Genomic DNA, 12,197 nt, shown 5'->3' on the forward strand with positions numbered 1-12,197 from the left:
GCTCGCCGTGGTCCCCACCGCAGTCCCTGCCAGGCGGCCACTTCTCCCTCCCCCGGCGGCGGCAGGGGAAGCAGTCCTTCCGGAAGGTGGGGGCTGAAGGTGGGTGTCCCGGGAAGCTCCTGAGGCCTGCCAGCGCCTCTACGTGGGGTTTCGGTTCGGGGGGGGGTGGGTCCCCAGGCGGGTACACAGAATTGCAGAGCCTGGGGGAGCTTGTGCCCAGTCTTGTTTGTCCCGGGGTCTCCTGGGCACCTGCTCTCCTGCCCCCTTGCGGTCCTTCTGGCCCCCCTCGAAGCCTCTGGCCTATGCCCGCCCACGGGACCCCGCCTCACGCTCCTGCCGTGGCACCTCCTGTCGCTCCCCACCTCTGAGCTCCCCGCTTGGCACTGTGTCCTTTTCTCCGCTGGACACGCAGCCCCAGCCCGTGGCCTGCCTGGACTCCGCCCCAGTCGGTTCTGCAAAGTAGGGCCTTGGAGGAGCCCTGAGCTGTCCCGGAGGGGGCGGAGTCCCGGGGTGCACCCCAACCCCACCGCACTGGGGCTGGCTGGCATTTCCTGCCACATGCCCCTGTCTACCCTGTGGGGAGTTGGTGGGGTTTCCCAGCTCCCTGCTGTGGGGTGGCTCCAAAACCCTGTTCTGGAGGGAGCACACGGAGCTTAGGGATTTTGGAGGGTGGTGGAGAGAGTCCCTCTCTCAAAGGGGCCTTAGGGGCCATCTGCTGGGCCATTCCTGAGCAGTGGATATGGTTTCTGCTTGCATGCGGCTCTGATGGGGAGCTCACCACCCCAAGAAGCAGTCCCTGCCGCTGTCCATTACCAGGAGCGCTTTCTTGACTTTACCAAATACAACTTCTCACCCTCGGGCCCTGGGGTGCAGGGAGGTCCTGGGGCTCAGACCCCAGCGCGTCCCGTCTCTGCCCCGTGGCTGATGCCGGCCTCCGGGTGTTAGCATTTTAGAAGCAATTCTGTGGCCTGAGTGCTTTTTGTGCCAAAAGGGAGTTCTGTCTGCCACTTCTTCCATGTAGCCTTCCTGGACTGAATCTGGCAGCCTTCCCAGGTCTTTTCACCCATGTTGCGGCTGCTGCGCCTCCCCTGTTTGGACAGGGACTGTCCTTCCTGGAGGTCCCTGTGAGCTCCCAGGCCATGGCCTCCCTCCCCAGTCTCACTGATTGCTCGTAGTCCCAAGGGGTGTGTGCATACGTGTGTACGTGTACATGTGTGAGTGCGTGTGTGCATACGTGTGCGTGCGTGTGCACATGTGTGCATCCGTGTGTGTGCATACATGCGAGTGTGTGTGCGCGTGCATGCATGCGCAGTGTAAGGGGTGTGGGGTGCGGAGGGTGTGAGGTTTGGGGTTCGGGCTTTGCCCCTCCCTTGCAAGCCCCTCTGCATCCCTGGGGCAGGGAGCCTGCGTCCGGTGTCCAGCAGCCCCGCCGAGCAGGGGTCAGTTAAGCGTGTGGTGACCAGCCAGTGGCAAAGCCGGAGCAGGTTCAAAGTATGACTTTTAAAGAACAAGGCCTGAGCACTCCTCTGCTCCTCAGTGGGCGGGGGCGGGTAAGGGGCTTGGCCGCGCGGAGCCTTGCGCGCGTGTGGAGGGGGCGGGCCGGGCCTCTGCAGGCGGAGGATGTGTGGGCTTCTTTTGCCTTTTCTTTGTAACGTTCCCTTCCTGGCCAGAGTGTCTCTCTCCAGAAGACTCCAGAAAACACGCCCAGCCCATTGTCACCCAGGCTCCGGGAAAGTGTCTGCTGCGGATGCTCTGTGTAAACAGGAAACACCCAAAGCCAGGGAGGGGGGTGGGGGGCACGCACTGGTGGGGGGCAGCCGGGGACAGCAGGGGTCCAGAGGGGGCACGTGTTGCAGGGGGGCGGCAGGGGTCTGGAGGGGGCATGCACTGGTGGTGGCTGGGGACAGCAGGGGTCCGGAGGGGGCATGCACGGAGGGGGGCCGGGGTAGCCATCAGACTCAGTCGCCCCAGAAGCTCACACTGGGGCAGTTGTTGGACACTTGGGCCTGTGCCGTCCAGCCGGGGCGGGGTGGGGCCGCACAGAAGCTGGCGGTGGGTGCTCCTTCCCCTGGTGGCTACCCCCCTCCTGGTTCTCACACTTGGGCTGGGGGCAGGCAGTGCCTTGCGGGGCCGGGAGCTTTGGGTGCAGCCTGGCAGCCGGCCTCTCCTCCCTTCCTCCCTCCTTCCTTCCGGCCAAGCTTTCTCCTGCCTCTCCCTCCCCTTCCTGGGGGGAGCAGCAAACCAGCAGCAGCTCAGGGCCCCGCAGGGTGGGCGGTGTGCGGATGGGGCCCTGCAGTTGGGAGCTGTGGCAGCAGTGGATGCTCCTCCCAGCGACCGTGGCTACTGGCTGCACCCCTGCACCCCGCCCCTTGAGGCGAGCGGCCCCTGAGAAGCCCTGCGGTGTCCTGGTCTGATTCAGGCCCCCCCGGGCCCCCGGAGCACCTGGGCAGGGGTGGAGTCTAGGAGTGGCTGCTGGGCTTGGCCCTGGCATCCTGGTCTCCTTCCCGCTTCTAGGAAGAGAGGTGCGTGGGGGTGCAGAGACGCCCTTCTGGGCCTGGGAGCCCCGGGTGCCCTGGCTGCCTGGCGGGGTCTCCGTGCTCTCCCGTGGAGCTGGCCGCTGATGCTGTTTCGCAGAGTCCGTCTTGTCCCCCGTCGCGTCCACGGTGAAGTCAGAGAGGCGCCCGTCTGACCGCGTGGAGGGGGCAGCCCTGGTCCAGGCCGTGGCTGGCTTCTGCAACACGGGTGTGTGCAGACAGGGAAGCCCGGGCTTGGCAGGGGTGAAGCCGGCACTGGGCCCTCATCCGGGGCTGGCTGCGGGCTGGGGAGGCACCCACAGTGGGTCCCTGCTTGCCTGGTGCGGGGCAGCTGCGGATTTCTGCACTCATGCCTTCGGGCGAGTCTCACGCCAGCGGTCTGTGCCTCAGTCTCTGTGTCTGTCTCGGATGGGCGGACAGGGCCGCAGGAGCCCCATGGTTCAGGGACTGGCGGCCCAGCCTGGGTCCGGTGTGTGCAGACACCTCTCCCAGCCCGTCCTCTGTAGTCAGCCCCGCTGCTCCCCCCTGGGCTTTCTGGGGAAGTTATGACCCTCGAGGCACACGTGTTTCGGGCGCTTTGAGACCCACAGGGCAGATCTGCGGTGACCACCCCCACCCTTGCTGACAGGCGCTGCCGGCCCCCAGTCCGCTGGGATTCCAGGTTTCATTCTCAAGTTCACTGAAGTGGGCGATTTCCGATTTTGTGAGTGAGGCGTTTCCACTGGTTCGGCTGAGGCTGCTGTCAGTGGAGTCAGGGCGTCGGGGGCTTGCCCACCCCCAGCTGGACCGTGGGATTCTGGGCCGGCTTCTGCGCCGCCGATCCCACGGAATGGGGAGGAGGGGGAAGTGTCTCGTGGGCCAGCGGCTGAGAGGCAGAAACGGGTAAATGCTCGCAGGGGCTGGGCCTCTGGTGGGGTGGCACATCTCTGCGGGACCACCCCACCTTTCGGGCTGGCCACCCCCAGCATCTCCGGGGACAGGGTCGCACGGCCCTGGGTAAGGGTTTTGGCCAGAGTCACGTGTGCTGCATCTCAACTGGGCCGCTTGGTCGTGGTGTCCCGCCGCATGAGGGGGTCTGTCCCCCAAGACTCAGGGGGGCCTTTGGAACACAGCCGCCCCGAGGTTCAGGGAGGCAAGCGGTACCCGGAGCCTTGAGGGGCGCAGACGGGTTGGGCCCTCTGACCTGGGGTGTTGTGGGCGAGGCCCGTTTGCAGGTGGGAAGGCTGAGGCCGGAGGAGGGGCCCCAGGGCGTTCTGCGGGTGGAGGCGGCCTCGGGCTCCCCGGCTCTGCTGCTGTGCTGGTGCGTTCTGCCTGCCCGTGGGCAGTGGATTCGCCGCCTGAGCCTTCCTCCGGGGGAGCCTTCTTCCTGCAGAGCCTGCAGGGTGGGGTGGGGAGGCCTCATCAGCTCTCTCGTTGGGGCTTTGAAATCCCCGAGATGAAAGCATGTGTGGGAGGTCCCAGCCTCTCCCCGCAGCCTCTGGGCTGGCACACACCCTGGCCTGTCCACGAGGCCCCCACGGAAGCGGGCCCGGGCACATCGGAAGCGGGCGTCTCTCTGGGGCCTCGCGGGTTGAGGGCCCGTGGCCGTGGGGGCGTCTGGGTGGGCGTGGGCAGGGTGGTGTGTTGAGGCCACAGAACTCGGAGCGGGGGTCAGCCTCCTGGTGGCCGATGTGCTGTGCCCTGGGCAGCTGTGGGAACTCGGGGCCTCAGCTGTGTGTCTGTAAGCTGGGCCGGACGCGTCCTCACCACGTGGCTCTCAGGCCCGGGCATGGGGTCCACCTTGTGGACATGGTGGTCACTCGGGGAGCAGCAGCCTCGTGGCTCTTACTGTCACGACTCACCTTTAGTTCTTCCCCTTGGGTGCACGGGCAGAGGGGCGGCAGCTCGTGGTGAGCAGACGTTCCAGGTGGACAGGCGGCTTTCTGGCCTCCTGGCCTGGATGGGCATCAGGGAGCCACCGCTGGCAGCTGTCCCCTGCTCGGCCTGCGCTGTCTGCTCTGGCCCAGCCTGCGCCCCGCGGCCGGGGCTGGTGGGTGTCGGGGGGCAGCTCGCAGCGCTCCGGCCTCCTTTTGGCAGGAATATGCAGCATGAACTGTTAGACTTGTTGTGGGGTTAGACTCACCGTGGGGGCGCCGGGGCCTGGCCTCGCCGGGGCCTTTGTGCTCCGCAGGGAGCAGGCCGGGCAGTGTGCGTTCCTGACCACCCTCTTCTGGGTTCTTGTCTTACAGACTTCTCCACCCAGGTGAACTCCTCGTCCCTCAGCTCGCCGACGGGCCGAGGCTCCATGGCTGCCCCCTCGCTGCACCCCTCCCTGGGCCCGGGCATCGGTTCCTCTCTCGGCTCCCCGGGACAGCTGCACTCGCCCATCAGCACCCTGAGCTCCCCCATCAACGGCATGGGCCCGCCCTTCTCCGTCATCAGCTCCCCCATGGGCCCCCACTCCATGTCAGTGCCCACCACGCCTGCCCTGGGCTTCGGCACGGGCAGCCCCCAGGTAAGTGCAGAGGTGGGACCTTCCTGTGGACCCTGGGGGCGCGCTGTCACTCCTGCCCTTTGCCGCTGGGAAGCAGAGCCTCAGAGAGGAGGCTCCCACCTGAGTTTGAGGCTGGCTCTGGCCGACTCCCCAGCCCTGGACTCTCAGAGGTCATCAGCCAAGCTCTCTGCAGCTGGCTGTCTGCGCCAGTGGGCCCCTGCTGTCGGGGGGCTCCCTGCTCCTGGGGCGCGGCTCTGCAGGTGGGGGCTCTGTGTGTGTCGGGTTGAACCCGCCTCCCTGGAGCCTCTGCCCCTTCTTGGCCCTTCGCTCCTGAGCCTCTGCTCAGCCCACGCCAGGGGCTTCAGCACCCCTGGGCCCCGCTCCCAGGGCAGAGACGCGCAGGCTCCGTGCAGATGCGCCCCCCTCGGACCGGGTCCTGGGCTCCTCCGCTGGGCTTGTGGTCCTTCCCACAGTCACGTGTTTGGAACCGTCTGGCTTTTGGGATCGTCCATGAATCAGGAAGCAGCTGGTGCTTGGCAGGGCCTGGCTCACTTCGGTTCTTGCGATGCGGATCCTGGAGGCCCGGCCCACTCTCTGCCGGGCGCCTCTTGTCCAAACCCCTGCAGACCTGTCCTGAGCTCTTCTGGAGGTCCCTGCATTGTGAAGGGGCCCGGGGCCCCGTCGGGTCTCCCCTCTCCCAGCTCCGTGTACTTCCCTGTGGATTTCTGCTGGGTGAATGGGAGACCTGCCTGAGTCCTAGCCGGCCCTTCCTCTCTCTGCGGCCGAGCAGTCCTCGCTGTAGTAGGGGCAGCTCCGTTCCCGGTCCGAGTCCAAGTGCACGCGCCACCCTTCTTGCCCCAGTAGGTGAAGGCCCCCGTGGTGGGGGGTCTCTAAACCATCTCCACGGAGCCTCAGGACGGCCTGCTGGGAGACACTTGAAGTGCAGGCGTCCCTGCCCAGAGCCTTACATCTAATTGTGCCTGCCGCATCCCATGGGCTCCCAACCCCCCTACTGCCACGCCGCCTGCAGGGCAGCCCTCCTTGGCCCTGGCGTGGGAGGCCTGGAGCATCCCTGAGCTGAGCCAGCCCACGGCCTGTCTGGCTTGTTCTCTAGGGCTGGCCTTGGTGCAGGATCTTGCTGGCTTCTCCAGAGCGATCTTGGTGGCCCTTGGTGGCCGAGGGAAGGGGGCAGAATAGCTAGGGCCGCTGTCATGTCAGCTGGGCCCCAGAGCAGGCAGGAGGCCTGAGGTGCTGCATGCAGGAGGCTCGGCTGCCTTCCTGGGCCTGGCCAGGTCACCCCACCCCCACTCTTGCTGGCTGCACAGCGCCTTGCGGGGAGTGAGAGGGCACAGGGAGTTGGAGCCCGCACTAGCCCCTTGGGGACCATGATGGAGGCAGGCACCTGCCGACCCTCAGCCCCACTGGGGTCCTTGCTGGCCTTAGGCCTGCCACCAGTCCCAGACACCCCGAGTGCACAGCAGGAGCCCGGTGGTGGCGGTGACGCCCTTCAGACCTTGGATGCACCTGCCCCTCGGTACCGGTCACCTGTCTGGAGGCAGGGGCTGCACGGTGCTAGGGAGCGAGGGGGTTTCGGGACCGCATCTGTCCCGTTCTGTTATTCTCTGCGCTCAGCTAGGTTCCGGGCACTTAGCAGGTGCTGGCTGAACCCGGGCTGTGTGTGGAAAGGGGCCCTGGGCCCCATGAAGCTGACACGGAGTCAGGGCAAGAGTCGGGCCCGGGGCAGGGCAGGAGGCAAACCCGTGTCCCAGATGCTCATTACTGTCCTGGGGTCGGCCGTCTGTCTGTGTGTCCGTCCGTTGGGTGGGCCACAGGGAGTTTGCCACAGTCTGCGCACCCCTTCCCCCCGCGGTGCTTGGCCTCTCTGGCTGCCCTTCCCGGGTGGGCCTCTGTCTCCCCTGAACCGTGCCGCCAGCCCCACGCCCCCGCAGCTCCCTCCTGGAGCGAGCGCAGCTTCTGAGTTTCAGCAGCTTGTCTCGGGGACCTGGGGTTCCCCATATTCATGGGTGTGTGGGTGGAGTTCAAAGGGGGGCATGCCCCACCCCCTCCCCAAACCACAACCGCGAAGTCATGGTTGCCAGAACGGGGAGGTTCTCTGCTGTTGTTGGGGGAGGCCCGGCGCTCAGCCGAGGGCTGCCTGCTCGAGCCCACGGCGCTGAGGGAGGGGGCAGTCAACACCCGAGCCCACCCCACGTGCCCCGCCGTGTGAGCTGGGCCGAGTGCCCAAACGGCCCCGCATCTCTTCCTGGTCTGGGGGCTCCATCAGCGCCAAGCCCAGGAGTGTCCCCCGCTTGTCCCAGAGCCTGCCCGCCGCACCTGGCCCTCCATGGGCAGCCCCGCGACCAGGCGTCTCTAGCCCAGCGAAGCTTCCCCGGTGCAGGATCCTCTTGGGCCAGCGGGGCGGCCAGTGCTGGGGGTTCCTGTGGCCGTGAGGCTCTGGGACGGGGCGACCAGCTGAGGTGGGTCGTGCTGCAGGGTTTGCCCCTGCCTTGCTGGCAGCGTGAGGCCTGCGAGGCCGAAGAGCTCCGTGTGTGGCAGGCCTGAGCCTTCCACCCCGGTCCTGGCTGTGGGTGACGGCCTCCCCGTGGGCTGGTGAGGGGCTGCCGTGGGCTCGGAGGAAGGGCGTGGTGGCTGCGGAAGAGAGGAGCCTCGTGAGGCGGCAGGAGACCCTGGTGGGGCAGGGAGGAGGCAGGTGGTGATTTTAGTGAGTCCTGGAGGCTCCGGTGGGAACTGAAATAGATGCCAAGGGTCTGAAAGGGGAAACGAGACGGGCCCCCACCCTGGCCACAGCACGCGGCCGTCGGGCTCCAGCGTGGGGCTGCTGGCGCCGTGGGTCTCCCCAGAGGTGGGGTGGGGTGGGCCACAGGAGGGGAGCAGCCCCTCGTAGGTGGGGTGCTGGGGAGGGGTGTGTGCAAGGTAGAACGAGCCCCGGGAATCGGTTTGTCCTCTGTCCGGGAGCTGTGAACCCACCCAAGGCCCATCAGCTTGGAGCTGGGCAGGGGGAGCAGCATGGAGAGGGGGCCCGACCCCTACAGCCTTGCCCTGGTGGCCCTGTGGGGACCACGTACGAGTTGAGGCAAAGAAACGAAGTGGGTGGCTTGTGTTGAGTGGGTCTCCGGCCGGGCCTCGTCTCCACACACGTGCAGGGTCTCCTGGGACGACTACTTTGCTCGCGGGAGGCCTAGGCCCGGGAGGGCAGGGGTGCCCCGGCACGTGGTCGGGGGCCTCAGCACTGACCGTCCGTCCTGCCTGTGGCTCCTTCCCATGTGGGTCCCCGGCCAGCCTCCTCCCTGCTACAGCCCTGCCTCACTTGACCCAGGGGAGGCACCAGTCCCTGGGTAAACTGAGGAGGTTGGGAGGGCAGGTGGCCCGCTAGCCGCCCAGCATGGTGCGGGCAAGCACGGAAGAGGAAATGCCCAGGTTCCTCTCCCTGTGCTCCCGGTGGGTCCAGCCCCACGGAGACCTGCCCAGGCTCCCACAGCGCGGGGACAGGCCCCCTGCTCTCGTGTCCTGGGTGGCTCCCTGTGGGTGGGTTCATGGGGACTGGCTCGGCGTCCCCTTTGCCCAGGACCGGCTGGCGGCGCCTCCTCCTGGAGGCCGAGCACTGAGGCAGCTGCCCGGGCATCCGCTGGGTTATCCGGCCACAGCCCTTTGTCTCGCACACCGGGGACCGCGAGGGCAGAATGACAGTGATTTCCCCAAAGGCACACCGTGAGTGGAGGGGGCCTTGCTGAAGCTGCACTGTCCCCCCCACCCCGTTCCTCCCCTGTCCCTACCCGGCCTGTGAGCCCCGCGGTGCCGCGTCTCTGACCGCCTGGCTGGGGTCACTGAGCAGCTGTGGACAAGCCAGCCTCTTGGGGCCTCGGTTTCCCCTTCTGCAGCACGCGAGGGGCTCCTCGTGCTCACCACCTGCCACTCTGAGGCCTCAGCTTCACCTGCCGTTCCGCCGGTCCCCCGGCCCGGGAAATGGGGTTGGGGGGGCGTTCCCGCGCTCTGAGGGGCACGCACACATGAACCCGGTGCGGGCGCTGGGGCTCTTACAGACCGAGCCCCTGCTCGGGCCCCTGTCTTCCCCGGGGGGCGCTCCTGGCACCTGGGGACGGAGCAAGTGGGCCTGCTGGCCTTGCCGGGGGGCTGCTCTGTTCTTCGTGGTGCCCCACCCGGGTCCTGCGAGGGTTAAGTGTCTTCGCGGAGCCGCTCGGCCCAGGACCGAGAATGGGCGGGGGACCACACGGAGGCCACGCGGATGGAGGCTTTGGGTGGTTTCTGCTTCACGTGCCTTGCCTGCCCCTTGAGGAAAGGGGTGGGGGCGCAGTTTGGGGGCCGTGGGGAAGGAAGGAGCGAGGTTCCCGCTGGCAGGAGGGCCCGGGGCTACCAGGGTTCAGTGTGGTGCCTGCCACCCTTCCCCACGGACGCCCGCATCACCCGCCTCCGTCGGGTTTGCAGAAGTGGGGGTGTGGGGGTGCCGCGCGGCCGGGGTCCTGGCACCGGGGGAGAGGGGCTGGCCTGTGGGCTGCCGTGGGGAGCATCTCTGGGCGCTGACAGCAGCCCTGGACTGGACGCAGCAGAACCAAAACTGCTGTGTCACTGCTGTGTCACAGCCACCGGCGGTTGCCGGGGTGACTGGTGAGTTTCCCACGCTTCCTCCAGGCGGGGCGGGGCTGGGCGCCGAGGGGGTGCTGGCTTGGCCCTGCACGCCTGGAGCCACATGACCCGGGAACCCCCACTCTGATCCCTGAGGCCCTGGCAGGGTGGCCTGCTGACATGGACCCCGACTCTCTGGTCTGCTGGGACCAGGCCTCGGCGCCCACCATCTGTGGGTCGCGGTTCCCCCAAGTGCCTGCCTCACGGGGACGGTGGCGAGTACACGTGGTCTTGTCCAGGGCGTGCGCAGTAATGGGGCCCGGTTCTTGTTCTTAGCTGAGTGAGGGGCGGGGGCATGAGCAGGGCCTCAGGGGTCCTCCCCTGAGGTCTGGGTCGGCTGTTGGCAGAGCAGCCTCCTGCAGCCTGGCGGCCGCTCAGCACAGCCGGGCCCTGCCCCTCCCGAGCTGTGTGGCCTGTGGCGGGCAGGGCCCCCTCTGAGCCTGGGTCTCCCTCTCTGTAAAGTGGGGTTATGTTGGCGGCTCCCGACCGCGGGGTAGGTGCTGGGGACCGTGCCGACCCACGGCCCCCAGACACCCCCACTTCTCCCTTCTTAGCTCAGCTCACCCATGAACCCCGTCAGCAGCAGCGAGGACATCAAGCCCCCCCTCGGCCTCAATGGTGTCCTCAAAGTCCCGGCCCACCCCTCAGGGAACATGGCGTCCTTCACCAAGCACATCTGTGCCATCTGTGGGGACCGCTCCTCAGGTAGGCCGCCGCGGGACCCCACGGGCGGGGCGCGGGGGGCCGGCCGGGGCGGCGTGGTCACGGGGCCTCTCCCCGCAGGCAAGCACTACGGGGTCTACAGCTGTGAGGGCTGCAAAGGCTTCTTCAAGCGGACGGTGCGCAAGGACCTGACCTACACCTGCCGGGACAACAAGGACTGCCTGATCGACAAGCGGCAGCGGAACCGCTGTCAGTACTGCCGCTACCAGAAGTGCCTGGCCATGGGCATGAAGCGGGAAGGTGGGCGCGGGCGCCAGCCGGGGGGGGTGCGCCGCTGCGTCCCGCCTGCCTGGGTGCGCGCTGCCTGCGGGCGCGGGGCTGCGCGGGGGCTTTGCTCCACCTCCCCTGGCAGCTGCTGCGCGCCCGGGATCGCCGAGGGGGGGCGTCCGTCCTTCCAGCCCGGTGATGGACTCGCGTCGATCAAACCCTCCTCGTGGTCGTGCCATGAGGTCGTGGCAACCCGGTGCGTGGCTTCCGGGGCGCCGGGCCAGGGTGGAAGCACCATGAGGGCTGAGGTGGGAGGTGGGAGGTGGGGTCGGGGCGGGAGGAGCCCAGGGCCGCGGGTGCCTGCGTGTCCTGAGCGGCGTTTCAGGGTCTGGCCAGGGGCTGATCAAGGCGGCCAGGGCGGGGACAGCGCGCAAGAGGGGGTGGACCGGAGAAGGACACTCTGGAGACCGAGCAGGTGTCCCCAAGCCCACCAAGTGCCAGGGTTGCCCTGGGCCCCGCTTCCTTCTGCGCACCTGGAGGAGGCTCCCTGGGTCTTCAGAGCAGTTGGACTCTTGGGCTTGGGCATGGGGGCCTGCTTTATGGACAGTTTGTTAGGGGCAGGGCAGGGGGACAGCTGGCATGGAAGGTCACTCCCCTGAGGCCACTGAACTTGTTAAGTGACTCAGCCAGACTTGGGCCCGAGTCCTTGGCCCCAGCGTGGCAGTGTGACCTCCCTCTGCCCAGCCTCTCGCTGTGTGCCTCAGTTTCCCCATCTGTAGGCTTGCTGACCGCTGCGTCCTGCTGGCTCATTCCCTGGGTTACTCTGCTCCTGTGCTCAGATGCAGTGGGAGGGGCCCATGTCGCTGGCGCTCGTACCCAGGGCCTGGTGGGAATCAGGGGCTCCGTGTCTGCTCCCGCCTGAGCCGCCGCTGCTTCTGACACGGTCCCCAGGCTGGTGGCCCACCGCCAAGGACTGTCACCTGCGGTGCCTGTGGCTGCCCTCTCATTTTCTCTTCTAGCTCCGTGGTTCTTGGGGAGAAGCTGAGACCCAGACGGGCCGTGTAGTCCTGCAGGATTTCCTGCTCCGGGCTGTAGGGGACAAGCAGGACATGGCGCCGCTCCTGGCAAGGGGAGCCGCGGGCTCCGGCACTGAGCCGCAGGGGCCGGCGCCGTCCGGGGGATTGGGTGCCCCCAGGCCTTCTGGTTGGGTGCCTGTTCCCTGTACTGCTCGGTCCACCCACTCTTCCTCGTGCAGGTGGAGGGGCTGAAGCCGAGGGTCCAGGGCTTGCCTGAGGTCGCACGCCAGGTGGCACGCAGGTGTCTGGCTCCCAGTGCTGCCCTCCTTCCGCAGGCCATCTCGGGTGGATGTGCCCGGCCGGGGGACGTGTGCATCTGGCCCCGGTTCCCACGGATGCCGCTATAACCAGGGAGGCCTTGCTGGGGGAGGTCCATGCAGCTTTGTTGCTGGGACAGGAACTCGGGCAGGGCAAGCATGTCGCAGGCAGTAGACCGGTGTGTGCCCAGGTGTGGGGCCTGGGCAGAGGGCTGGGTGCCGGCATGCTGCGGGAGGCTCGGGTTCCCTCGAGGACAGCCCAACA

General features: G+C 67.6%; 1 protein-coding gene across 4 annotated transcripts in view; it reads left to right on the plus strand.

Moving 5' to 3' along the window:
- The window catches only part of RXRA (retinoid X receptor alpha), a 114,606-nt gene that overhangs the window by 61,216 nt on the left and 41,193 nt on the right, over positions 1-12,197 (plus strand). For all 4 annotated transcript variants that reach the window (XM_032308993.1, XM_032308991.1, XM_032308990.1 and 1 more), the window contains exons 2-4: positions 4,763-5,028; positions 10,224-10,374; positions 10,453-10,632. In XM_032308993.1, coding sequence (XP_032164884.1) covers positions 4,763-5,028; positions 10,224-10,374; positions 10,453-10,632 — 597 coding nt within the window. The remainder of the gene's footprint in view (positions 1-4,762; positions 5,029-10,223; positions 10,375-10,452; positions 10,633-12,197) is intronic.

Source organism: Mustela erminea, chromosome 12 (genome assembly GCF_009829155.1).
Source record: "Mustela erminea isolate mMusErm1 chromosome 12, mMusErm1.Pri, whole genome shotgun sequence".
NCBI lineage: Eukaryota > Metazoa > Chordata > Mammalia > Carnivora > Mustelidae > Mustela > Mustela erminea.